This window comes from Polypterus senegalus, chromosome 14 (genome assembly GCF_016835505.1).
Source record: "Polypterus senegalus isolate Bchr_013 chromosome 14, ASM1683550v1, whole genome shotgun sequence".
Taxonomy (NCBI): Eukaryota; Metazoa; Chordata; class Cladistia; order Polypteriformes; family Polypteridae; genus Polypterus; species Polypterus senegalus.
In genome coordinates this window covers 78894825-78921046 of record NC_053167.1, presented here as the reverse complement: position 1 = coordinate 78921046, position 26222 = coordinate 78894825, and the positions used below count along the sequence as shown (strand labels likewise).

At 40.7% G+C, this 26222-nt stretch overlaps 1 protein-coding gene across 1 annotated transcript in view; it reads right to left on the bottom strand.

Annotated features, from left to right (window-relative positions):
* niban1a (niban apoptosis regulator 1a) overlaps window positions 1-26222 on the bottom strand; it is a 114064-nt gene that overhangs the window by 3791 nt on the left and 84051 nt on the right. The window contains exons 7-13 of the mRNA XM_039734937.1: window positions 19893-19997; window positions 16008-16170; window positions 13777-13964; window positions 13392-13553; window positions 11318-11428; window positions 8356-8463; window positions 2722-2833 (exon numbers count right to left, since the gene is read on the bottom strand). Of these exons, the coding sequence (XP_039590871.1) occupies window positions 2722-2833; window positions 8356-8463; window positions 11318-11428; window positions 13392-13553; window positions 13777-13964; window positions 16008-16170; window positions 19893-19997 (949 nt within the window). The remainder of the gene's footprint in view (window positions 1-2721; window positions 2834-8355; window positions 8464-11317; window positions 11429-13391; window positions 13554-13776; window positions 13965-16007; window positions 16171-19892; window positions 19998-26222) is intronic.

Genomic DNA, 26222 nt, shown 5'->3' with positions numbered 1-26222 from the left:
AGACCTTTATAGAAAATGCCTACTTTAGGTTGTTTTTACCAAAGGGACAGAATACCAGCTATTAGGTGTATTTACTTTTTTCCACCGAAGGATATTACATATCTGCTCATTTTTCACTGAATAAATTAATTTCAGTCTTTTTACCAACTAAATAACCTGTATGTAAAGATTTTTTAAAAATGCATTTCATAATGTGTACTTACTTTTTCACAAGACTTCTAGAAAATTGAAAATTATGTAAAACATACAGATGTACACTATAGGGGACTAGGAGGGCCATCTTTAATGAGATGGAAGTCCCCTGAAATGCAAAAGCTTCATTATATTTTTGTAATCCAAAGGTCACCAGTTTGTGAGGGAGGAATGACAGTTGGCCAGCAGCACCACAGAAAGAATTTATGGACTGAAGTATGGATCTGCTTCCTCTTTTAAATATCTGAACCTGAATTTAAACAGTAGTGGACGTACAGAGCTAAAATTTAGTGCCTATGATATAGATCTTTATGGCGATGGTGTATACAGTATAAAGTCTATGTGCTGTTTGGATTTTTATTTATCTCCCATGTTAACAAGGTTCCTCTCACATTCACTCTTTGTCTGTAATAGAATAAACAAACTAATAGTACTTTAAAAAACAAGACTAAATATGCAAACTAATGGAACCAGGAAGTTTCTTAGCTCATCTAGCAAGGAAAGTCTAACCAGGTACCAAAATCAAAGACCAATGAGCAGGGTAAACTCGAGAGGCCCACTGCTGTATGAAGTCTGATCAGATCAGATCAGTGCACATTTTAGATTTGTAGTAAAGCAAGTTGGAATTCATCACTGCAGGAAGGAAAAGAATCTACAAATGGAAAAGATTTAAAACCCGTGGAATCTCACAACACGACTTGAAAATTCAAACAAAATGTTCAGATAAACCTCAACAGCACATCTTGGCAGCAGCTGATGCCCACTTACATATCTCCATATGACACAAGCTGAACAGCAAGAGTAGTTGTGGGAGGCTGGCCAGGAGAGAGTCATAGCTTTGAACAAAAAAAAATTGCAATCCCACTTTTCATACTAAATTTGCAAATGCTCATCTGGGTGGTCCTGTTGGATTTTGTAAAAATGGGTGAAATTGATCAGCTTGGTCATACAAAAAAGATGCATTAAAATGGTGAAAGTGTCAGCAATAACATATTGGATATGGTGCTGGCATTGCCATTGTTTAAAGCTGCACTTCTGGCTTGATGTCTCTCCATCATTGATGGAACTGGGAATTCAGGGTCACAGCACAATATTCTGAAGGCTCTGCTGGGTATAAGCTGAAGCGCGACAACCCAAGGACAAATTAAGAGGGTATTGGAATGGCAGTGACAATCCAAAAAAAAAAAAAAATAATAAAGTAGCTGTTCATGCAAGTGGGCAACAAACTAGCAGTTTAGAAGGAAGAATCGGTAACAGTTCTGCAAAGTGAACTTCAGGGATCTTTTGAAAACCACTAGCATAGCAGGAAAACAATGTGCCACCTGTCACTAAACTGCAAAGTATTTACCGTATATACTTGTGTATAAATCGGGTCTTGAAACCTGAAAAATCAATCCTAAAATCAGACCCCCACTTATACGCCCGTTCAAAAATGCGACAGATTTTTTTTTGCCTTGCCTCCTCCAATCTCGCATCAGTTTCTCAGACGCATCAAATTTTGTTGCAGCAGTGCAGTTTCTGATTTCTTTCGGCACTTTAATGACTTTTAATTTAAAGCCAGCTTCATATTTTCTTCTGAGCAAACGCTCCATCGTAGATAAGGGATGCTCTTATGAAAAAGGTGTATGTGGGTGTGAGATACAAAAAACACAAAACTGTGCAAACGTCTTTTTGGAATAGTTTGGGTATTACTGTGTGGTCACGTAGGCACAATTCATAGAAGAAAAAAAAGGCAGTATGCTCCGTGGTTACTCTCTCAGGTGGGCGATAGCATATCATAATCTCTTGGACCAATAGCGTGAGGTTTACCCATTTGACTTATATGACCAACATTATAAAATACCGTAAATTATACAGTAAAGTCAAGCCTCTACTTATACGCATGGGAACTTAAGCGCGAGTACATACGGTAGTTCACTTTTCCAGCTAAACACAACACAGGCAGGAGGGTGGTGTAGCATAGGTGCTTCAGTCTCGCTTATTTTTCTGTTTCATTCTTCCATTGCATGAACCATTCTTCACCATCAAAGCAATTAATCCTAGTTCAGAGTCGTGCAAGGAAGACGCCACCAGCCCATAATAGGGGCCACTCACACACTGGTTCAGTTTGATAGTCACTAATTAATATAACTTGCCCATCTTTGAGATGAGAGAGGGAAACCACAGGCGGATCATGTGAGCTGCAGCTACTCACACTTACACTCACATAAGGCCAACATGGACTCCTCTGTTAACTGCCTTTACCCTCAACCTACATGAACACAAGGAGAACAAGTAAACTCAACTGTGTGGAGGTGGAGGCCAATGCAGTGCCACAATGCCATCCATCATCTTTAATTGAATTGGTTTTACATTTTGTCTGAAAAAACTGCTTTGTGTCTCCAGGTTGGCTAAATATTTCAGGTCACCATATTCCTCAAATTCCAATAATGCACTTCTTATCTTTTATTGCCTTGGGTGTTAAATTGTACTAATGGTAAAATGTGTCCTCCTTTTTTCACTCTTTCACTTTGCCATCAATTTCCTTACCTTTGTCAATTTCACTCAGTAAAATCTGCAGTAGAATGTCTTCGTAGACGTTTTCCACTTGAATGAAGTTTGTGTAGTCAGCAAAAATGTACTGTTCAAACTTCTGAAGCTCCTAGATGAGAAAGAGAAATGACAAGGCCATCTTTACAACATCTGCTGATGTTTAAGATCCTCTCTTTGAACTTGCATCAGTCGCCATCTCAGTTGGCAGAACCTCTCTTTCTGGACAGCAAAGACACTTTAAAACAATAAAATATAGAAAGATAAAAATTAGAAGTGTCTCTGAACGGATTTCACTCAGATTTCGGGTTAGAATCGTTTTTATGGTTCTGGGTTAACCTCTTCAGTACTCAAATAGAAGTGCTTGAATCAGATTTCTTTTTAAAAACATATTTTAGGCAGTCAGTTTTTATCTACAAAGGTTCATCATCTTCAGGTTGAACACGCTCTCTTTGTGGAGGTCAGCTATCATACTCCGTTACTATAATGGTGGTGGCTCTTCACAAATACAGCTGAAGATGGCCAGTGCACAACACTGCCGCACCCCAGGCCACTGATTAAAGAGGTAATGCCTTGTGGTTTGAAGCTCCACTTTGAGTCTCCATGCCCTTTACTGTTTTTTTCAATGTGTTGATTGAACCTTTTCAAGTCGATGGAAAGCAACTTGTACTACAAAGTGGCCATGCTGAGCTGTTAGCTCCCCAACCGCTCGACGGCATCACATTTGTTACGCATCGTATGGCAACAGAAGGTATGAGGTGTGTAACTGGTGCCATTCATTCACTTTACAAACCTGCTTCTTTCATTTCATTTTCTCAGGAGGCCACTTCAAATGAGACAGGGATGTACTTAAAGAAAATGAATCTGGAGAACTACCGTGTCATTCAGCCAATATCAAAAATACTTACTTGTCGATGCCTCGTGGGTTTCACTAGTCAGACTATCGTAATTAGGCTATAAAGGGTGCAGCCTCAAAGTTCAGTTTGATATCCTTGGTTTTTGTACCATTTCTGGGGTCATAATTCAGAGATGGGACCACTGAAGGCATAGGGTGCACAAACACTGGGGATCACTAAAACATAGCAGGCCTAGACCACCAGATGTGATTCTGGGGCAGGGAGACACCTTGGGAGGTTTTGATCCACAGCAGGACTGAACACAGACTGAGTTTAAAACCGGGATGTGAACTGGGGCCAAGGCCAATGGTGGGAAGACAAGGCCTCAGGTTGGTGTGAAAGATGGACAGAGAAGGAGGGAGAGGCTATGAATAAGAAATGGAGGTTATGATGGTACGTAAGGGAAGGTAAGTGAATAAACCAGCAACCACCTAAAACAAGAAATCAAGACCTGTGTAGAAAGGCCCAGAGTGATAGTAGCAGGGTTTGCATTCACTTGTTTATCCATCTTGTGAGTATTGTGACAATAAATACACCATTTTTGTTGGCCTTGATTTTTGAGTGACTTGATTCATAAGGAGGGTGGCCTCTGCGTTACACCACCTGTATAATGCAGTATGCGGCACACTGCAGGCGTTTGTGCAACAGTTTGGATAAAAAAAAAAAGACTTCATTTAGATACCAGAATGATGGTGTGCTTGATCAAGGCTGGAGACCATTAGCAGTGTCAGTCAGTTACTAACATAAAAGATGACTGATGCCATCATCATGAATATGTCCTGAAAGCCACTTAATCCAGTTAAGGATGGGCTAGACCTCATTATGATCCCCGTCTACTCATCTTTTGCTTTGTCCTATTTTGCTCTATCCTGTTGTGGACAGTGTTATGGTGGGGTGGGCTGCAGTGAAAGAAGTAGATTGACGCTATGCCATGATTCAATCGCACATGTACGCTATGGTTGCTTTCACACTACTATGTTCTCATTTAAAACCATAATGTTTAAATAAAAAAGACCTCTGTCCACACTAGCGTTTTCACATTGTGTATGAAACTTCTCTGCCCGCAGTAAAATGGCATCAGAAAATGCGCAAAACGTAGCTGTTTGCCTACAACAGACACGTATGCATCAGGAAGAGGAAGCGTCCTCCATGGCAGATATTCATTTGTAGTTTGTGTTTATACACAGAGAACAGCAAATACAAAAAAATAAATAAAAACTTGTTTTGTTTGGAATGACGATGAGGTGAAATTATTGTGTTGTGTTAATGAGAGCAACATGAAGTAGGCAAGCAAAGCAGCAGAGAAAACGAAATGTGCAGGGTCCTTTCAGGGAATGGCCATGTTAGGAGCAGAGTGTGATTAGGGTCTGCATTCTCGGAGGTCTCCGTTATCACCCCTCCAACACTGCAGTGCTAAGCTGGTGTTTCTAGAAGAATACGGCTCTCTAAAGGGGTGGGGGGCTAAAAATGTCAGGGTAGTGTGGATGAAAGGCAAAAATGTCTGCATTTTGTAAATGAAGACAGTAGTGTGGTCATAGTCTACCATCACTAGGGAGCTACGTGGGTTGCGGACTGATCCGGTGCCACCGTCTAAGGCAGGGGTCCTCGATCACAGTCCTGGAGGGCCACAGTGGCTGCAGGTTTTTGTTCTAACCCGGTTTCTTAAATAGAAAGCAATTCTTGCCAATAATTTAATTTCATGGCTTGTTAGTGCTTTAACTCAGCTATGTCAGGTAATTCTCGTATCCTAGATATTCTTCCCCTTTCTAAGGATATCATCCAAATGATTTGAAGGCTAAAATGGATGAGTAATTCTCAGTGCTTCACTTTTTTCTCTTCACTTTCCTTCCAAGTATTTCATTAAACCCAATAGTGCATGATAAATACACACAGGTGAAAATGGAAACATGCTAAATGGAGAACTGCTGGGCTCTTTTGTCATTTGCACCTTATTGCTAATAAGGAACAATTAAAAATACAGCTGTTTAAGACTAAAATAAGAAATAAGGGTTCAAAATCTTAACGAGCAAGACAACTAAAATGAAGCAGAAGTGTTACTTGAGCAATAAGTGCTTCTTATTAAGCAAATGGTTTGAAGTAAAAACCTGCAGCCCTCCAGGACTGTGATTGAGGACCCCTGATCTAAAGGGTGACACCCACATGACAAAAACTTTTTATGCAGTGTTTAGGTGCTGAAATCAGCAAGGGGGACCACCCCGTCCCTGCTCAGTGAAACAATTGAGTGTATGCAGTCTACAACTGCTAAAGTGGCCATTGCTCACGCTATTAATAGTGGGAATTTCTGTGCCACATTGAACAGCCAGGTGTCTGCCTGCTGCACTGCTTAACGTTTGATCAGCTCTCTGCTAATGAGCTCTGTTCAGCCAGGGGCCTTGTAGAGGGTCTTAATTTGGCCTTGTTTAGCACACTGGGTGACCATGCCCAGTGACAGCCTGACCACCAGCTGGCCTCTGGTCAGCTAAAGGTCCACTCGAGTTAATCTAAAAGACACCAAAGATCTAATCTCCCCTCACACTTTCTCAGCTTTTATATATATAAAATATATTGTCACAGGAGGCTGGGGGACAGACCCAGCTGGGACACCTGGAAGGACCGGGAGCTGGCATATATGATCCACCCTGGAGCTGGAGAGGACCACAGGTGAGGAGCAAGGAACCTGGGAAACGTTCACTTCCGCCACTCCCGGGAAGTTGAAGGAAGATTCTTCCAGGGATTCCCAGAGTGCTTCCGGGTGCAAGAGCAGCACTTCCACCACACCGGGAAGTGCTGCCAGAAGAGTGTCATCAGGCACCTGGAGCACACCCGGGTGGGAAAAAAAGGGGCCGCCTTCCTATAGTCGGGGAGCTAGAGTCGGGAGTGGGAGCAGGACAAAGCTGCCGTGGAGAGAGGAAAGGCTGTCCAAGGACATTGGGGAAGAGGCCTGTGTTGGGAGTGATTGGTGCTGGGAGAACTGTGTGCTGTGCGAGAACTGTAAATAAAACGTGTGTTTTTATAAAGATGTGGTCTCAGTCTGGTGGTGTTCGGGTGTATCTCACAATATATATATAATTATTGTGACTGGTGGCCTCAGCCATTACCCGGCCTGGACGCCACCCGGATGGAAGGATCTGCGAGGCCCTACCTCTCCTGGGACACTAGAGGGTAGCCCCCCACGGTGGCTGTGGTACCATGGATTCCTGCCAGGCACACCAGGACCTGGAGTCTGGTACAGCCCTGTTGAGTTCCATGGGGGCCATCAGGGGGAGCTGCAGAACCATATGATGGAATTCCACCACACCTGGGAGTGATTCCAGGTAATCCTGATTAAGCACCTTGAGCACTCCCTTGTGCTGAATAAAAGGAGCTGCCTCACTCCAGCCTGGGGGCAAAGAAGAAGAAGACAACGACGACGACGATGACGACGACTGGCTGAGAGAAGAGGCTGTGTTGGTGTTTTGTGTACCATCCTGTGAATGTAAATAACACTGTGTGCTAATCCTGTCCGTCTGTGCCCGGACATCACAATTTACAGTCGACCCTTGATATACGACCGGCCTGACATGCGAACAACTTGATTTACGACCAAAATTTTTGTTTTGAATTACGACCAACATCTTGCGTTACAACCCGAATGCGGTCACGTGTATCCGCTTGTGCGATTGTAAACAAAGAGCCGAGAGTGTTCGTAAGCGTCAGTCGGATCCCAGATACATGTGTTTGTGGACGTAATTTCGGTCAGTGCAGTGGTTTATCTATATATATAATACACTACGATCATGGCAAGCAAGACGCATAATTGCTAAGGAAGGAAGAGAAGGTAACGAAGGTAAAGAAAGCGATTGTTAAGGGATGTTAGCTAGCGGGCTGGCGCGGCACATGATGATGTCATCAGGCTGAGTCAGCACCGGCTTGCTTTGGAGTGTATTATTACAGTAGTTTACAACGTGACCAGCTTTGAACTGAGTGCTCGACTACTGTCATTATTAACTTGAGAAACAGCGATCATAATTGAAATGAAGAAGGAAATTATGCGGAAATATGAGAGTGGTGTTCGTGTGACCGATCTCGCTAATATGTACAGCATGTCAAAATCCACCATCTCGACAATTTTACAAAGAAAAGATTTGCATAAAGAGACTCCTTCTAAACAATAACCACCTTCTGTTTCATTCTCCTCCTCCTCCCTTCCTGCAGCCCAAAGATGTCAAATTAAATGGTGAGTACAGTGTGAAATTGTTGTTTCTAGTTGGCTACGCACTTTTTATAACCTTATGGTTAGTACATTAGAAAAATTATTGGTGTTTGGTAAATTATGCACATTATATAACCCTTTTTTATTATGATAAGGTTAACTAAGTGTTGCTGCGGGAGGTTCGGAGCGCATTATGGGTATTTCCATTATTTCTTATGGGAAAAATAGTCTTGACTTACAACCAACTTGAGTTACAACCAGCCCTCGCGAACGAATTGAGTTTGTAAGTCAAGGGTCCACTGTATATGTATGCAGTGCCCAACATTCTTACTCTTTTATGTGTTATAACAAAATGAGTGGATTTGAATGTGCATATCAACAGGAATACCTTCACTTATGGAGTCAGTCCCTGCTTTCTACCAGTATTTAGCCCGATTTTACAGTAATGCAGTTTACTTCCAGGGCAGTTGAATGTTCCTAGTCATTGCTCACTTCTAATTAAACAATAAAATGTCCAGGGGTTCAGCGAGTTGATGCTCCACTTACAGGTTTGAAGGTGGGCGCCAGGCTCTTCTGCATTGTGGGCAGCGTTATTTCTATGAGTGCCTCCTGGAACAGCTTCTTCCTGATGGTGCTGCTGTCATAATCATATTGCTGTCAAAGAGATATGGAAAGTGGAGCATGTTAGCTTACCTTCTGAATAAAAGATTTACTTTTCAGCCCTCTACACCTGCCAATGCAGCTCTCCCCCTTCTCTCGCATAGCGCAAGAAAATTATATGACCGGAGGCTGCCATTCACACCATGGATGTTCCATCAATACCCTTAGCTAGCCCTCGTCATATTAAGCCATGAATGTTCACTCACAAATGGCTTGTCTGCCAAAACTACTCAAAGGGCTTTGTGTAAAATCACTCAAGAAGGCATAAAAGATTAAAAAAATAAAATCAAAGTAACTGCAGGCTTGCTTTGCCTCAGCAGATGTCAGGGTTACAAACTCCACAATCAGAAAGACAAAATGGTTTTCATTGGAGAGTATCAAGGCAGAATCCCCTGCTAACCAAGAACACCACACAGGAAATACGGGACTTGTTGTGTTTGCCAGGAAGCACCTGAACAATCCCGATGGCTCTTGGGAGAATTTTCTATGGATAGATGATACAAAAAGTGAAAGTTTTTAGATGATAAAAAGCAAAAAACAAGGCACTCTACAGTAAGAACATCGTATCAAAAGGGCAAAGTGCCAATACGGTAAGGTGTAGGGATGCTTTCTGCTGAATAATTGAGGGAACCATGAATTCTGCTCTGCATCAGAAAATTGTTAGGATTATCAGTGCACAGCTTAAGCGGAAACACGCCATTAGGGAATACCCGTCAAAGAGCAAGACAGTGACCCAAAACACAAAAGCAAGTGCACATCAGAATAGCTGAAAAGAAGCAAAATGAAACCTTTAGCCTGCGCCAGGTCTAAACCACATACTGTAGATGTTCTGTGGCAGCCCCTGAAATGAGCCATTAATGTTCAAACACTAACCGTGTTTCTGAAATAAAGCAGTCCTGCAAAGAACACTGGGCCAGAATTCCACAACGGCAATGTCAGAGACAGCTATTGAATTTTAGAAAGCGCCTGGTTGTAGTCAAGGTGGCAGCTCTTAAATTGAAGGGCACAGTTACTTTTTAAACAGTGCCGGATGGATAACTTTGTTTAGTAGAAATATCAAAAAGGTAAATAACAAAAAAAAGGTATTATTTGTTTACTCATTGGATCTTCTACTAGATGTTGATTGAAGACCTCAAAACTTACAGTGTCAAAAAGTCTGGTAACATTTGAGTTAGGGTACTGCAAAAATGCATCAATTACTCATTTGTTTTAACAAATATTTAACAAGATTAAATATTTCAATTAATATTACAGGATTAAATATTTAACAAAGGCTTCTTCTTTATAAACATCAGTAGTTTGGTTACTTATCTCTGTTCAGTGTGGCATACGGACATTCTGGCACAATTACTGTTTAATATGAACGATTCCAAGATCTTATATTAAATATGAAATATCAAAAGAAATGTGTCTCAGTTCAGCCACCTCACACCACACCAAAGTGAGGTTTTGTTGTTAGGTCACGTTGCAGAGATGAATAAACACTTTACTGCTGCTGTGTAAGTATCATGAAGACCCCATAAAAGTGTTTGCTAAGGTCTTGTGACATCACAGTAAGTGAGTACTTAATGAATGCTTGCAGTACTCAAGCTAAAGTGTTACCAGGAGTTGAAATAAAAAGAGAAAAAGGAACAGTCACTATAAACCCGATCCCCCGTATGAGTCTGCTTGTCCTTTAAACACAGACATCATTTTGTGGGTATCTTTACTAGCCCACTGCAAGCCCTTTAATGCGTCCCTCATTCTACGAGGAGAACAAGAGTGCTGCATGTGACGCAGTCCACCACAACAGCAGCTGAAAGACCGTTCCTAATTTGTAATTTCTTATTATTTTTGAGCCTAATATCTGCTTGTGTATGAAACATTTAGGCGTGTCTGTGTAATTTATGAGAGTACCCTGGTGCCCATCCTTTTAAAGATCCCCCTCAAACATACTGTACTCTACCAGGCCAATTCAGAATCACCAAGAAACCGAACAGTCCCATCTTTTGGGTTTAGGAGAAAACCCACGTGGACACGGGAGAGCATGCAAAGTTCACACAGACAGACAGACAACTGAAAACCCACTGGACCTTTGAGCAGCCACTGCACACCACCGTGACCCCCTAAACCAGATTTTGGAAGGTCCATTTACTGCATACTGAGGGTCTCATCCCGCCACAGAGGAGGATTGTGTTTTGCTACAGGCAGACCACTGCACGTGATGGTAACAAATACATTCTCTTACAAATGCCGTTGACATTTTCCTATTGATTTATCACCTCAGGGTGGCACACGACGCCAGGGTCTTGGGTTCTGTTACCAGTCTGGATCCCTCGGGGTTTCACCCCTCATGTGTTCAGTTAACTGGTCCAGAGTGGCGGATGTGCAGGAGTGTGCCATCTCAAGTGGGGGTCACTGCCAGGACACAGTCCGGCGCTCTACAATCTCAGGTTTAGGCACATTTACCACTTGATTGAGTTAGAAAATACACCGATTTCTACAAATATCACAGCTCATAAAGGGTAACAGGCACACCAATGAAATTTTACTGCCGATTTTTTTTTTCCTTCCAAAAAAAGTGTGAGTAGATTGAAAGGAAATTAATTTCCATCGACTTCAATCAGCCGGGTCTTTGAAGTTCAAGATGAAGGTTTTTATGTTGTCAGCTAGCACACTTTATATTTGAATTTCCTTAATTATATCTGACATCCAAATAGGCCGAAAAACTTAAAATGTGGACAGAGAACCCAGCAATCAAAAGAAAAACATGGTGAGCAATGATGATCACTAAGAAGAAAGGAAATTTAGTAAAGTGCACAAAGGATGGACAGATTAAGGCTTCTGTCACTCCCAAATATTTACGTACCTTTACAACCCTCTGCTTAACCCTCTCGATGGCGGAGACGATCTGAGAGGAGTCTCCTTGTAGGGAATGTGAGAGCAGTTGTTCAAACGTGAAGATGACTTTGTCCATAAGCTGTGGAAAAGGCAGAGAATCTGATGAGAGCTGAACAAGTTGCACATGACTAGACGTGACTCTGCTCTTTGCGCGAGAGCCTTTGAATTATTCCTATGCCGAGGGACGTGCTTTGAAAAATGAAGATCTGCTGTGCTAAGCAAATGTTTTAGAGATTCACCGAGAGTCCTACAGGAGAACATGAAGCTCTACCACCAGGTCGGCCAATGACTTCTGTCCAGACATTTTCTTTTACTACATACAGTAGATTTATACTCACTTAATGCACATATTTTGCTGTCAACAAGGCTGTAAACAAATGAAAAGGTATGGAAATGGATGGGTGGGTATACTTGAATTCATTTCTCCACTTACAGTCCTTTAGATCTACTGCAAGATTCTGCACATTTTGCCCTGTAATGGATTCTTGTTAACTGTACTTAAAGCAGGATGCTAGTCTCACACCCAGAACCTTCATTTCCTCTCCCAGAGTCACTCATGCAGGGTCATCTGACCAAACATGCATGGCCTTCAGATGTGGGCAGAAAATCCACAGAGACGGCGACTGGTGCCAGGATACAAACAACCTTGAATTGGACTGAGCGGGTCTGGAAATCAGGAATATACCGATGTCCAGTTAACAATACGATAAGTACACAGACTGTACTAATGGAGAGGAAACAATTTAATCCATCATTCAGTGCTTTATTAAAAGTCATCAGGATCTCCAGCTTCCGCACTTAGGATTTTGTTCCACTTTTAAAATGTAAATCCATTGGATCATGGACTGAATGATATGAAAAGTATTGAGCACATGGATGTGCTGGTCTAAGTGGAGGTCTGTGCACATCATCAGTGTTACAGATTACCTAATTGTGGATCTCTTCTCCAGAGAGTTCATCCCATCGCCTCCCACAGATCTTTTGTTGAATTGAGATTCGGGCACTTGGGGAGTTCACTCTACTAAGTTGCTCCAACCATTCTAGCTTTGTCATGCTCAAAAAGATCATGGTGTTACCATGAACCTGATCAGCAAAAATGTTTAGATTTGCTGTCATGTTCAAAGGACATGAAGACACCTCCACACATTCATTCCATCACTATCAGTCTCTATAGCTGGTAGGATGAATCTACAGACTCCTAAGAGCTTCACCATTTCCCACTGCTAACATAAAGTAAGCGAGAATGAGCAGGAACCGAGCTTCACTGGACAAGGCGGATGTCCACTGTCTGTGCTCCTTATTATTATCATACAAGATCAGCATACATAACAATCCTCAACTTGCTCAGAGTCGCTGAGTGACTAGCAAAGAGTGAGTGGACAGCCTCCCAGTTTGAAGCTACATCGAGCCCGCATGCTATTGTGCTCTCGCCTGCCTGCCTCAATAAGTCACCGTCGCTTCGCTCTTACTTTTTTACTGTTCATTTGATCATGGCTAGTCATGAAAAAATTAGAAAATGGAAGGAGGGTTACACGGAGTATGGCTTTACCAAAACAATTATTGATGGCGAATAAAGTATCCATTATTCATAAAGCTTCAATTGGTGATCTGTTTTTCTGCGTTAACCTCATATTTTTTCATACTTCTTCTCAAACCAGGGGGGTGCAAAATCTGCCTCGTCCTTCACAAGGGGTGCGAGGGTAAAATGAATCGGGAAGCGTTGGTTTAAAAGGTGGTCATAAACATTGAGTAGTAATCCAGGGTTTAGTCACTAGAGGGCAGCCCTTAACAAGAAATTGCATTTCTTTAGTTAGTTAAGACGCGCTTTCACAGAGGTATTAGCTGCTCTGCCTTTTGAAGCCTCATGGCTTTATGTTAAAAAATAAACCTCTCTTCACTTTCTAGTTCAAGTTCAGCATATCTAAGTGACTGGAAGAGCAGCTCTTGGCAATCACTTTCTCATTAAATTCATGTCTTCAGCACTGAGCCTGAGCCTTAAGACATTAGGAGAAAAGAATAGGCCCTTTTGTTCTTGGATTTACCTTTTGCATGTAGTTTTGTGAATTCTGAACAAGGCGATCAGTGTTGGAGAACTTAAAGCGTGTTCTGAGCTCCTGCAGCTGCTCACCAAGGACCTCCACCTGTTGATAGCAGGGTTGCATCTTTGGGGACGCTACAGGCATCAGATTTAATTCTGCCAAATCCTGAAAAACAGAGAAGTGGATCACTGCCACACACTTCTACACCTAAAAGTTAAATGTGAGTTTCTAGCACAGTTAAGGATAGAAAGTGCTTTTTACACATCAAGATTTTTGTCTCAAAGAAATCTCCATTACATTTTCAAGACTTTAAGATGTTGCAAGAAGCAGAAGCAGGTATAAGAATTCATAAGTGACATTTGTCTTACGCCTCACCACTCAGCCTTACCTGCTTGAGCTGCTCCATGTCACCTTTGGCTTGGAAACCCTTGCTAGTTCGATTAATCTCTGTTTCAAAAAGGGACCGTATATCACCAAATCCAGAGCTGATGGGCCCCATTAGTTCTTCAAGTATGGAAGACAAGTAGGGCTGCACAGAGTCCATGCAACACTTGACGGCCTGTTCGGTGACAGTAGCTGAAGTGGGATGCAAAGCACATATAAAATGTCTTCATTCAGTTGGTTCTTCACACACAGTCCTCTTCCACCCCCAAGAATTAATATGAATATTAATAGAACGCAGCTTAATACAATGAGCTCCTTCCCAGTCAATCTTGGTGGTGATCTCATCAGACCTGCCTCTACTGCAAAGAATCTTGGTGTCATTTTTGATTCCTCCCTTTCTTACTATGTCTACATAAATCACATTAAGAAACTTTCTTACTTCCACCTTCGTAACATATCCTGTGTTCGCTCCTTCCTCTCCTTTTCTAATGCTGAGAAACTCGTCCATGCTTTTATCACATCTTGCATCGATTATTGTAACTTGCTGCTGGCAGGCCCTTCTAATCTTATATCACAGCTCCAGCTTATTCAAAACTCAGCTGCAAGAGTCCTTACTCCAACTAGCAGCAGCGAGCACATCACACCCATCCTGCTCTGTCTTCACTGGCTCCCTGCGTCGTACAGAATCGAATATAAAATTCTACTAATAACCTACAAAGCCTTAAATAACCTCACGCCAAACTACATCAGTGACCTTCTCCATCACTATGTGCCTGCCCGCTCTCTAAGGTCCTCTGATTCTGGCAATCTTGTTGTGCCCCACACTAATCTTCACTCCACGGGTGACAGGGCCTTCAGCTGTATAGCGCCCAGACTCTGGAATGACCTCCCGAAATTAATCAGGTCAGCTGACTCCATGAATTCTTTTAAAAAACAACTCAAAATTCATCTGTTCAGGAAGGCTTTTAGCTCTACTTGACTTTATTCGCCTTCTCTCAGTTTACCTCTCTGTCAAGATGCTCATGTAACCTGTGTGTGTGTGTGTGCTAGACCATCAGTTCTGTTGTCTGTTAGGCTTTCTCTGAATTCACTGACGTAATCTTCTTTATTTATTTGGTTTGTACAATGCTATATACTGTATACCCTGCCGCTCTTTCTTATATTCTGTAAGTGCTTTGAGCATGGGAAAGGTGCTATATAAATAAAATGTATTATTATTATTATTATTATTATTATTTTTTTTTTTTATGAAAAAGTCCCCTTAGGTTTAAGTCCCATCCCTTTTCCACTGCCTTGATCCAGCAGTGAAGGCTGATACAAATGTGCGCACATTCAAGACCACTGACCAGAAGGAAGGGGTTACTTATGGTATGGGGCCCTTGCCAAGGACTTAGTCCTTCTAAAAAGTGCCATAATATGTAAGTAATGCTAAGTCTGACCAACTGAATGATGCTTCACTTGCTCATGCTGCCTAGACTTGACCACACTACTTTGTCTACAACCCTTCTCTGCTATTTAATGCTTTTTCCAGTAAGTTTCCAAGAAACATTAAAAGGACAGCCTGCTAAAAATGATATGCGGTTGTGTTTAAGTTGCTTGTTTTGTTTATCACATGCCAACATTGATGGCAGTCATGTCCTAATGTCTTTGTGCTGCTGGTGCACTGTATCACAGACAGTCACACAACGCACAGTAAGACAGTGTGGTGTAGTGAATGAGGCCTTGGACTTAATCAAATCCTGGGTTCAAATCCTGCTACTAAAGCTGTGTGACCCTGAGCGAGTCACTTAACCTGCCTGTGACCTGCATGGAAAAACAAAAGCAAGGTAACCAATTGTATCTCAAATGTTGTAAGCTACCTTAAATAAAGGCTCCAGCCAAATCATAATAAAGCATTTTTGGCCTGCACAACATTTTATAAGCTCTATGAAGGTTATTCTTGTTATTTTTGTACAGATTTTTTAACATAATCCCATTCAACCATTCATCTCCGGGTCATATAAGCCAACAGGCTGTTCCAAAATCATTGGATGGTAGACATCCACCCACCCTGGATGGGACTCTTACTCACACTGCTACTGGTATCAGCTTCAGCATCCCACAATCCTAAATCTGGAATAGGCAGATGCTGAAAATGCATTAAAACTATTCAGAACTTAACACCAAAGTGTGCACCCTTCTGCCATCCAAACCCAGAGAACAACAACGTGAGCAGGCAAAGGCTCCAGCACACACCTTTGAGCTTCTCAGCAAGGAAGTTCTTGGAGTTGATAATCTGATCCATATCGGAGCGAATCTGTCCTTCCTGATTCTTGGCAGCTGTCCGGCATTCGTCCTGAAGAGCAGTGAGGCCTGTAGATATCTGGTCCTGAACAACACCAAAGGCTGCCTCCACAGTCTGCATCCAGGAATTGTGGGAAGGAATGGGAGTGGAAAAATAATAAAGAATTAGTGCATTACATATGAGAGGAATCAGTTCACTTTGAAAAACTGCACTGTCCATCAAGCATGAGCATTTATCGTGTGTATGCCATCTGTCCTGTGAATGGGCATTTTAAGGCAGATGGAGCTTTCCTTTACAGCTAGAATGTCCTGTCATAACCGATGGGACTGTACATTACAGATTACAAAGTCAGTGCCTCTGCTCGCCTATACTGTACTCCCATTTACTAAGGAGTCTTCCAGTACATTGGCTTCATCCAAGAAAAGTTAGTGATGCTTTTCAAGCCTTAAGTGAATAGCATCACAGTGTTATATTTATGAAAAGTGTCCCTAGACCATCACCTGCCGTAGCCAGTGACTCTCTTAATGCCCCGGCCATGCAATCTGATCGAACAGCATATGGTACACATTTAAAATGACTGTAAAAGGAGGACTATTCCACATCCTTGTATATTTTTTTCATGAATCCATTTTACACACCCACCCCCAGGGGTCACAGTCTGTGCTACTACCACTACAATTCTTTTATGTAACATTCTTACTCTGTTTCTCCTGGGATGAAAAGAACACTTGCCAGCAAGCTACTTGAAATGTATTACTGTTGTAGAGATAAAATTCAAACCTTTATAAAATATTAAACAATCAATTTTCCAAAATGGAGAGAAAACTGGACCCAAATATTGTATGTAGTCTGTCAGCAGCCTTACAGAACTTCATTATAACCCTTTGGTTGAGAAGTAATATTACAAGGAGCAGAGTCTCCTTTAAATGTGCTGACTGGCCCCACCACAGCACCTATGAATACGCCTGAGCAACACACAGTGAAAACAAACTGAAAACACAGACAGACAGAGGCACAACCATCTTATTAGGAGGGGAGTGTGGAGGAGAGCGGCGTAAAAAAGGAAGAATTAAAGACCATCGGCGAATGATAAACCTAACAAGCTCAACGGTAATCAATTGTAAGAACATCACATTTCATTTCAAGGTTGGAAAGACCCCAAGGAGCCACTTCTCCAACCATATGCACGTAACCTGACTATTGATCTGTTTATACAAGGTGCGTCATATTCATATATACAGGGCCATCTTTTAGAGGTGGTGACCTGGGCAGCCACCCCATGCTCCCCATGTAAGTTAATGAGAATAATATTCATTAAAATATTAAATATGACTTGCAATAATATAGCCTTACATATATAAAATAACACCAAATCTTTGATAAAATTCCCATTTCTCTAACTTCAAAATCTGAACAAATGGAACTGTTTTGCTGCAAATTTTGGCTTTCGTTTTGATGTGGTGAAAATATCTGAAATGGCGAAAGATGATTTGAGAAATTTGTGTATGAATGCAAACGACCTAATGGAGAATCTTACAACATTCACGGCCTCAAACTTTCTTCTTTCTCTGAGCTCAAAGTGTTGTGAAGGATGATCCCACAAAGAACTTAACAATGTACTTACAGACCCCCAGTTTTTAAAGTCAGTTGAAGGCATGTTTTCAAACACAGAAGTCATATATCAGATTTTATTAACTATCACGGTAACTAAGGCTTCAGGAGAATGGAGCTTTTCTGAATTAAATTTAAAAATATATACAGTATATCTACAGGCATCAACGTCTCAGGAGAGGTTATGTGGATCTGCAATAATATCTGCTGAAAAGGATGTTGTTGCTCCCCTTGACTATGGTGAATAGTTTTCAGACTTTGCTGTAAGAAAGGCCAGAAAGATTAGTCTGTAGCCTATGCAGTAGTAATTTGAACTTTTTTTTGTTTTTTTTATGATACATAAATAAGTAGCATAAATGCATATTCAGTCTGAATGTACTGTTGGCCTGTAGATCAATGGGTTGTGTTGCCTTCAAGCTAACAGCTGGGCCCCAAGTAGGTTACTTGCCTCAGGCCTTGTCCACCCCTTGAGACAGCTCAGCTCAGCTATATATATATATATATATAGAGATATATATATAAAAAATCTTGGGCGGGAGACAAGGGAGACGAGACGTGATCTGCTCGGAAGACACTTTAACGTCACGCGAGACAAGGCAGTGAGACAAAAGGACAGCTGCTGTACAAAGTTTTAAATGATCGACATGCAGCGCAACAAGCAGAACACACCTCTCGGCAGCAACAGCACAAAGCCAGTAGCCCACAACAACGTGAGCAGCAGAAACACGAAGTGGCTGTAGTATAGTGAGCGCCCCTGGGGAGGTCAGGGGTTAGAGCGAAGCGAACAAGACATGATCATCTTGGAGAGACACTTTGACATCAAGTGAGAATAGACATTACAACCTTAGGAAGCAAGAACCATGAGACGGTGACTTTTGCAACTCACGCCCTACTTACAAACAATTTAAAATAAGTTCACGGACATCTAACCTAGCAGTTGTTGGAATGCTTTTGACAGACACACTTCATGTGTTCCTAGCTCTTAAAACAACGACAAGCGACAAGCAGAACACGCAGCTCGCCAGCAGCTGGTCCGACTGCATCTCCTTAACGTGCATTCAGCCCCCTCTCCCCCCCTTCACAATGCAAGCAATGTTATATGTCCCATGACAGAGAGATTTAACCACACCTGGGGCCAGAAATAAAGAACAAATATTGTTTTTACAAAAGTTTCAAAGTAAAAGTGAAAATAGTGCATATGTAACAATTCCCATGAAAATAACAATCTCTTTAAATTGTACATTTGGTAAACTAAACCCAGGGGTGGGCGAGGGAAGCCACACAGTGTTACCTCGGTATACATCCTTAATCTGTTCCAAATCCTTTGACTTATACCAAACAGGACGTATACCTAATTAATTTTTCCCATAAGAAATAAAGGGAAAATGATTAATCCATTCCCATGAAAAAAGTCCTATTGTTATTAGCATATTATACTTTGATGTGGTTGTATAAAATAATTTAAACACTGCTAAATGCTAAAATACATAAATACAAAAGCAATTAGATGAAATAAATGAAAATTTAACCTCACTTTACTTTTTAATAACGTCTTTGTTTTTCACAATCGTAGATACCATCGTTCTCGGCATACGGTATGCAGCAGCCAAGTCCCGAATACGCATGCCACCTTCATACTTTTCAACAATTAATTCAAATTTATGTGAGAAAACACAACATCACGTGAAAATTCACATAGAGTTACAGCGCGGGTTGTTCACTGAATGCTAGCAACTGGCGTACTGACGCTCGTGGGCAGTCGTGGCTTTGTCTTAAGAGAGGTAAACAAGGGTAGCGTGCGGTGTTCTAGCACGTGAGTCGTATTCCAAACAAAGGTCGTATAAAAAGCAAAATTTTCTGGGTCCAAATAGGACGTATACCAAGTTGGACTTATTCCAAAGCGGACATATACCAAGGTACCACTGTATATATATATATATATATATATATATATATATATATATATTAACACACACCTTATTTCAGTTGAATGGCTTCATTTTATAGATATCCTATATAGTTATATCTTATAATGTTCGTTTGCAACTGAAACTCGCCTTATAATAAATTATAATTTCTTACTGTTTTTGAATGCTGTATAGTTTTGCCAATAAAAGCATTATCCCAAATAATTAAAACCATTCTTTGCATTATAAAAAGCAAATTTAAAAAACATACAATTTAGCCAAGTGATTCTGGCAAAGAAAAATAGAAAAGCTCCATACAGCAAACCAGGTTTTCTTCCGCTCATTCTTTTTGCCCTTTAGCTTTGGTAGTAGCTCGGTCTGGAGGGATGGCAGCAGTTCTTCCATCACCAGGTGACTCATAATCTGAATGATATAAATAAGTGAAAAATCAAGTTAAAGTTTTGTTGCTCGTGAACGTGGCTTCCTTAGTGCCATGCTTCTTTCTAACTTCTACGTAGGCCCGCTCATCCTGAAATGCTCACAGTTTGTCTGGCCTGCTCAATTCTTCCCAACATGACTTCTTGAGATTTTTTCAGGTACGGTGCAGAAAACACATTTTCACATTTTAATATACAGAACCACCTGCTGAATTTATATAAATACTTAAACTTTCAAGTAAATGGAGAAACTTACCGATCAGGATATCCCATTGCTCTTGAATGCTTTCTTACTAATTTTTACCTTCTAGTTATTGTCACTTTAAAAATAATTTTACATAGTTACCCACTCAATCCACCTCAGAAAGCATTCAGAGATTATATCTGTCACATGCATGCTTACTTTTGAAATAAAAATGATGGTCATGCTAACAATGATTTAGCACAGACAGGTTTTAACATTTTGGACTTTCCAACATGTAGGCTCTCGTGACACTTTTGCTACTTTTCCATTTTCATGTGGTTTTAGTCGCATTTCTTGAAAGTGTCACCTGGCTTGTCTTAGCAGCCATTCTAAGTGTAAGTTGTAACGCAGGGTATTACATTTCATCACAAGATTCCACCTTTTGCTAAAGTGCATGTGCAGTAGGATCACATTTACTGGGGACCACTAGAGGGAAGCAGTCCTGTTAGTTACAGTGTGTGTATTGGAAGTGTTTACAACAAGCGCCATTTGGTGTTCCCAGACGTGTGGTGTTTATGTTTTGACACTGTATGCATTGACTAAATATAATGTGTTTGAAGTGATCAGCTTTGAAAATGAACAAATGAATGGATAAATTAGTAACGTTTACAGCAGCATAATGCGGTTAGTAGTAGCACTGATAATGAAGTTGATGTTCCTGGAAACACACAGAATCCTATATTTCATAGTTTTATAAAATATGAGCATATATGCCAAATATGTTCTGCAATTTCTCAGGTAAGGAAGATAGAAGTTTTGAGGTTAAGTAGTTATACTAACCAATCAGAGCTAGTGCCGTGTTCCATGTTAATTTTCATATGCAAATAGGAATATCATTGTACTCTGGACATGTGACAATAATGACCATAATTTAACATTTGACATGCTCTCTGAACAGACTTATTGGACGTTCCCAAAAGTTTTCATATATTGAAATTTATCAGTTGCAGAGGTCATAACATTTCATCTTCAGTAGTTCACGTAAAAGTACTTTGAACAGCCATATTTTTCTTGGCAGTGTTAAGCAGCTTTGAATTGTGCATTGTTTAAGCCATATGGCAGGAAAACAGCAAGCTATCGTGCAGCTTTTACTATACTGTGAACCAAGATGCTGGGTTGGTGTTTCCCTTTATAAAAACATGGGGCCCAAAACTGCCAATTCCTCCGGAGGACCTAATCCTGGTGCTAGAATGGTGACTCCAGCAAACAGTCCAATTTTCTGGAATGCTTCCTTGACTTGGTTTACAGTATTCTGGACTTTGACTACCCTGTCTACTTGTGTTTTATAGTCTTGGAATATTTTAATGATCATATGCTCTGGGGGTGTTTTACAAACTGTTCTTTCATTCTTGTGCCAGTAAATCAAATCTGTTTAAGGTGTGTGTGGAATCTGTTTGTCATATCAAGGTGCCACCAAAGCATGGAGATACGAGTCCAGAGAGCTGAGGCTTTACTGTGTCTGAACTGACCTCCAAGGTGCACAGAAGCAGAGATATGCAGTCAATAGGAAAATCAGCAAACTCAGATAGGAGGTCATTGGCATGGAAAAGACAGCACTGTCATGGTGACTTGCTTGTTTGCATGTGAGAGGAAAATAACTGCTGCAGGTGGAGAGGCTTAAGTACCTACAGGGATTTTCTTCCCAATAAAGGAAAACATCAGATGAACTAACAGCCTGGTACACCAACAATACACCAGACATTAAATAAAGATGAAAGTGTTAGGAAAGTAAGGACATTCAGTAAAGGCCAAGAGGATGAGGACACAGGTACAAGCTTTAGGTTTAGAGGAACAAGTTGAGCTGCTATAGTCACACCAGAAGAAGATGTGTACTGGGGCCCCACTGGCATACTGTGATGAATAAAAAATCCAAAATACATTTTTATTTGAGAAATAATAAGGATGGATAGACAGAGGCAGAATGAAGAAGGTAAATAAAAACACTTGCTGCCTCTCTAGACGTAACTAAACAGGTAAAACCCTCAAGCCTGTCAGACAGCTGTAAGCTGTCAAGCTGGTAGGACCGAAATCCCATCTAATTTAATAAAAATGCAGATTGGTAGAGATTGATGTTTGCATTAATAAATGGAGGAGAATACTGAAGAGCAGACAACGACAGAACTAAGGGTCGGAGTACACAGAAATGCAGGATCAGTCACCAACATTAGAAAGGCAAGCAAGAAAGCGAAGTGAAAAGGAAACCAACCTCAAAACCCGAAAACCTTTTCTTTAAGAGTTTTACATCAAAAGCAAGTTTTTCCATTAAGTCTTTCCTTGAAAGATTTCATTTTAAAGTTGATATGTTTTTTATAGTGATCTACTGCTCGCAAGGGTGATCTTAGCATACAGTACATAAGTAAGAATGCACAATAACAGGAAACGTCCACATTTTCATTCACACCCCAACCCCGCTTTGATCCTCACGATTAAAACCCCGATCAGACATAAATAAAAATCTTTTGAAAGAAAATGACGAGTCCAAGGAGGTTAACATGGGTGAGGCACAATCAGAGCAGGTGTCTGTAGGTCAGTTTATTGAGATTTACCATCAAATTCAAAATGAGAGTCCAGTGGTTCAACACTGATAAGAAAACTATACATGACACTGATTTAAACAAGCTGGAAATGCTGAAGTTGATACTAATTAGACCGACCTTATAGACAGTTATGTCAGGAAAAGGCTAATATCACCACTTCTAACAGCAGCGTGCCTCCTAACACTAGCATTCACGTGAACAGCAATGACGAGGACAACAAGGACACGCCAGAAAATGAAATGCACCAACAATGGCAAACTCCAGCAAACCATCTTTTATTTAATTTAGTGCAAATTTGCAAACCCAAAGCATTCAGTTACATATCTCCTTTTGCCACACAGTGCTATAGTTCTTAAAATGTTAGATATTCATTAACTATACTATGAGAAGAAAATTGGTTTTCCATTGATGTGATGTCACACTCACCATCGAGTAAAAAGGCAAGGTGAAGTTGAGCCGAAGTAAGGTATGGTATTTTTCTTTTCTACTTCAATCCCCGTACCTAATTTATTAGTATTTGTGTGTGCTTAGTGGGGTTCTGCAGTGAGGTGAAATGAAGGGGACCTCTTGACCTTTGACTCCCAGAAGCTTTTGGGGATTCATAATCCAGCCTTTAGTGCTGGACACCTTTTATATTGTCAACATGAGGAAGTAACACACCTAACAACATGTGCTGCGAATGAGTAGTGGAGATGTAGACACAATGTGTCTGGATCTCCAAAATGGAGACGCTCGTGCCAAAAAACACACAAAACCATGCTGTTCTGTAAAACAACAATCAAATATGTAAACATTATGGACTAAATAGTAATAAGAGACCAATTCAAGTGGAAAACACATCAAAAATGTGCTCCTTACCCACACTTACTAAACACTTTACACCCTGGCACATTACATGACTTTTCCAGTGATTTTCAGTCACAACAACAACAATTATTTGTATAGCACGTTTTCATACAAATGATGTGGCTCAAAGTGTTTTACAAAAAAAAAATATAAAAAATTGGCAATGCTAATTAACAAAGAATAAAGTAAAAGTCCAATGGCTAGGGAAGACAGAAAAAAAAAAATCAATCAATGATCTTAATTAATTCTTATGGTTTTCAGACTCCACATGGAACAATTAGACGACAATGGTCATGTGGACCTCTGGCGTTCAATCCATCAATGTAGCACTTTTACTTACTGTACATAATCTTAGTGAGTTTGGACTGCATGGCTGCCAGTGACATAGTCAGATATCTCCAGTGACTAACGCCAACCAGTCTGTGACTCGTCCTGACAAACAGGTTTGGTTTTATCTTTACTTGTAGCCTCAGGTTCTGTGCGTGCAAGAGAGCTGGCAACCAATGAATGTTCACCCGGAAGTGCAATGCATAAAATTTGACGGCGAGGGATAAAGAACACGGGTCTTTTGGACCTCACAGACAGAAGAACAGCTTGTCTGTCTGATGTTTTATGTTTCATGTACCACAACAGAATGGAAAAAATAAAAAAGGACGGAGATTATGGCTGAACCTGCTGTGCCTAGAAATCATTCATACAGAACCGACTCTGTCAGACAGCATGTTACTGGCTGTCAGAAAAAGTGGAAGGCTCATGATACTTTCAAAATGTGAAAGTGTGCTGAAGAGTCATGTAACCTGCCATGCCCTACAACAGGGGTTCCCAAACTCAGTCCTGGGGACCCACTGTGGCTGCAGGTTTTTGTTCCAACCAGACTCACAATCAGTGGTAATGATCGCTAACAACTGACCTCATTTAATTAGCTGGTCTTTTTTACTCTTCTCTTATTCTGCTTTCTGAAATATACAACAGCATGGTTTTTACATTTATAAGACATTTACAAATATCTCTATTTTTTTCTAAAGCTACAAATGCTTAAGTCTCTTTTGTTGTTTTCCTATTATTGTCCCCTTTTCCTGTGTAGTTTGTTCCCTTCATTTAACCCTAATAGTGACAATTAACAACCAGGATAGCAGACGCCCGGGGTGATGAAAGCTGCAACGACTTAGTAAAGAATCAATACAATAACCAGAACACCTGGAAAAGCAGAATGGAAATTAGGTTGAAAATACGACTTAAAATCACATATTCCCATATAACTGCTTATTACATTTGAATTTATATTTTAATATTCTATTCTTTGGTAATTATTATTGCCTATTTTTTATATATTTTTCTTTTTTTTTCCTTTCTTCATCTTGCAAAGCACTTTGAGCTACATAATTTGTATGAAAACGTGCTATAGAAATAAATGTTGTTGAAAAAAAATCTACCAAACTTAGTTTGTAATTTCTACATTGACTCCAAAACACAGAAACTGGGAAATAACGACTCATTTAATGAGGACAATTAAAAACAGAAGTTGGCTGGAACAAAAACCTGCAGCCACAGTGGGTCCCCAGGACAGAGTTTGGGAACCACTGCCCTACAATTTCTACTCATGTGATGTGACATGCTCAGGTGACGAGACTGACAACTGCAGTCATCTTAGTTTCATATCCCCTCTGACTAGAAGTCGTGTAATTTGCAACCAAGTTAAAATGCAGGCATCTTTTCCTCTTGTCGAGTGAACCTTTGCTCTGACTGACCGATCACTAGATGTCTGGCCAGATATCTCTGATCACTTCCAGGATCCAGAATGTCCTCTAGGATTGCTGGGACCCTCTTTCTAGAACCCTCTCCACAGGAGAGGAGAAATGAACCTTCAGGTCTGCCATAAGAGGTAAAAATGGGTCGCACAAAATGCAATAGACATTCCTGCTGCCACCTGTTGAATGGGGGGAATTTTTTTACGTTATACTTCGTTCTCCGCTGTCTCTATTTTGCACTTATTACCATCAAGCAGATTATCCCTAAGAAATTCATTAATTTTTATAGATTATAGAAGTAACTGAGATGGCTAATAGGATGTTAGGTTACAAAGGGCACAGTGTTGAGCACAAGTCATGGGAGGTTACGTCTATGCTATGTAACATGTCTGTGAAACCTCATCTGCAGTTTTGGTCTTTGTATTACAGAAAATACAGAAAGTCTAAAGAAGAGTGACTTGGCTGACTTCAGGGCACCAGTTTAGGAGCTACAAGATAAAATGGCTGCGGTGGGCTGGCACCCTGCCCAGGGTTTGTTCCCTGCCTTGTGCCCTGTGTTGGCTGGGATTAGCTCCAGCAGACCCACGTGACCCTGTGGTTAGGATATAGTGGGTTGGATAATGGATAGATGGATGGATGGATGGAAGATAAAATGGAAGCTAAAACCTTAAAGTTTAAGCAAGTAAATGTTAAAAGGAGACATGATAGAAATGGTCAGAAATATATAGCAACTTATCATGGTTGATACCTGATGTTATGTTGATATTAATTATTCAGTTAGAACACAGGGACATGGACAGAACCTTGTTTGGAGTAAATTCTACTGAAATGTTTTG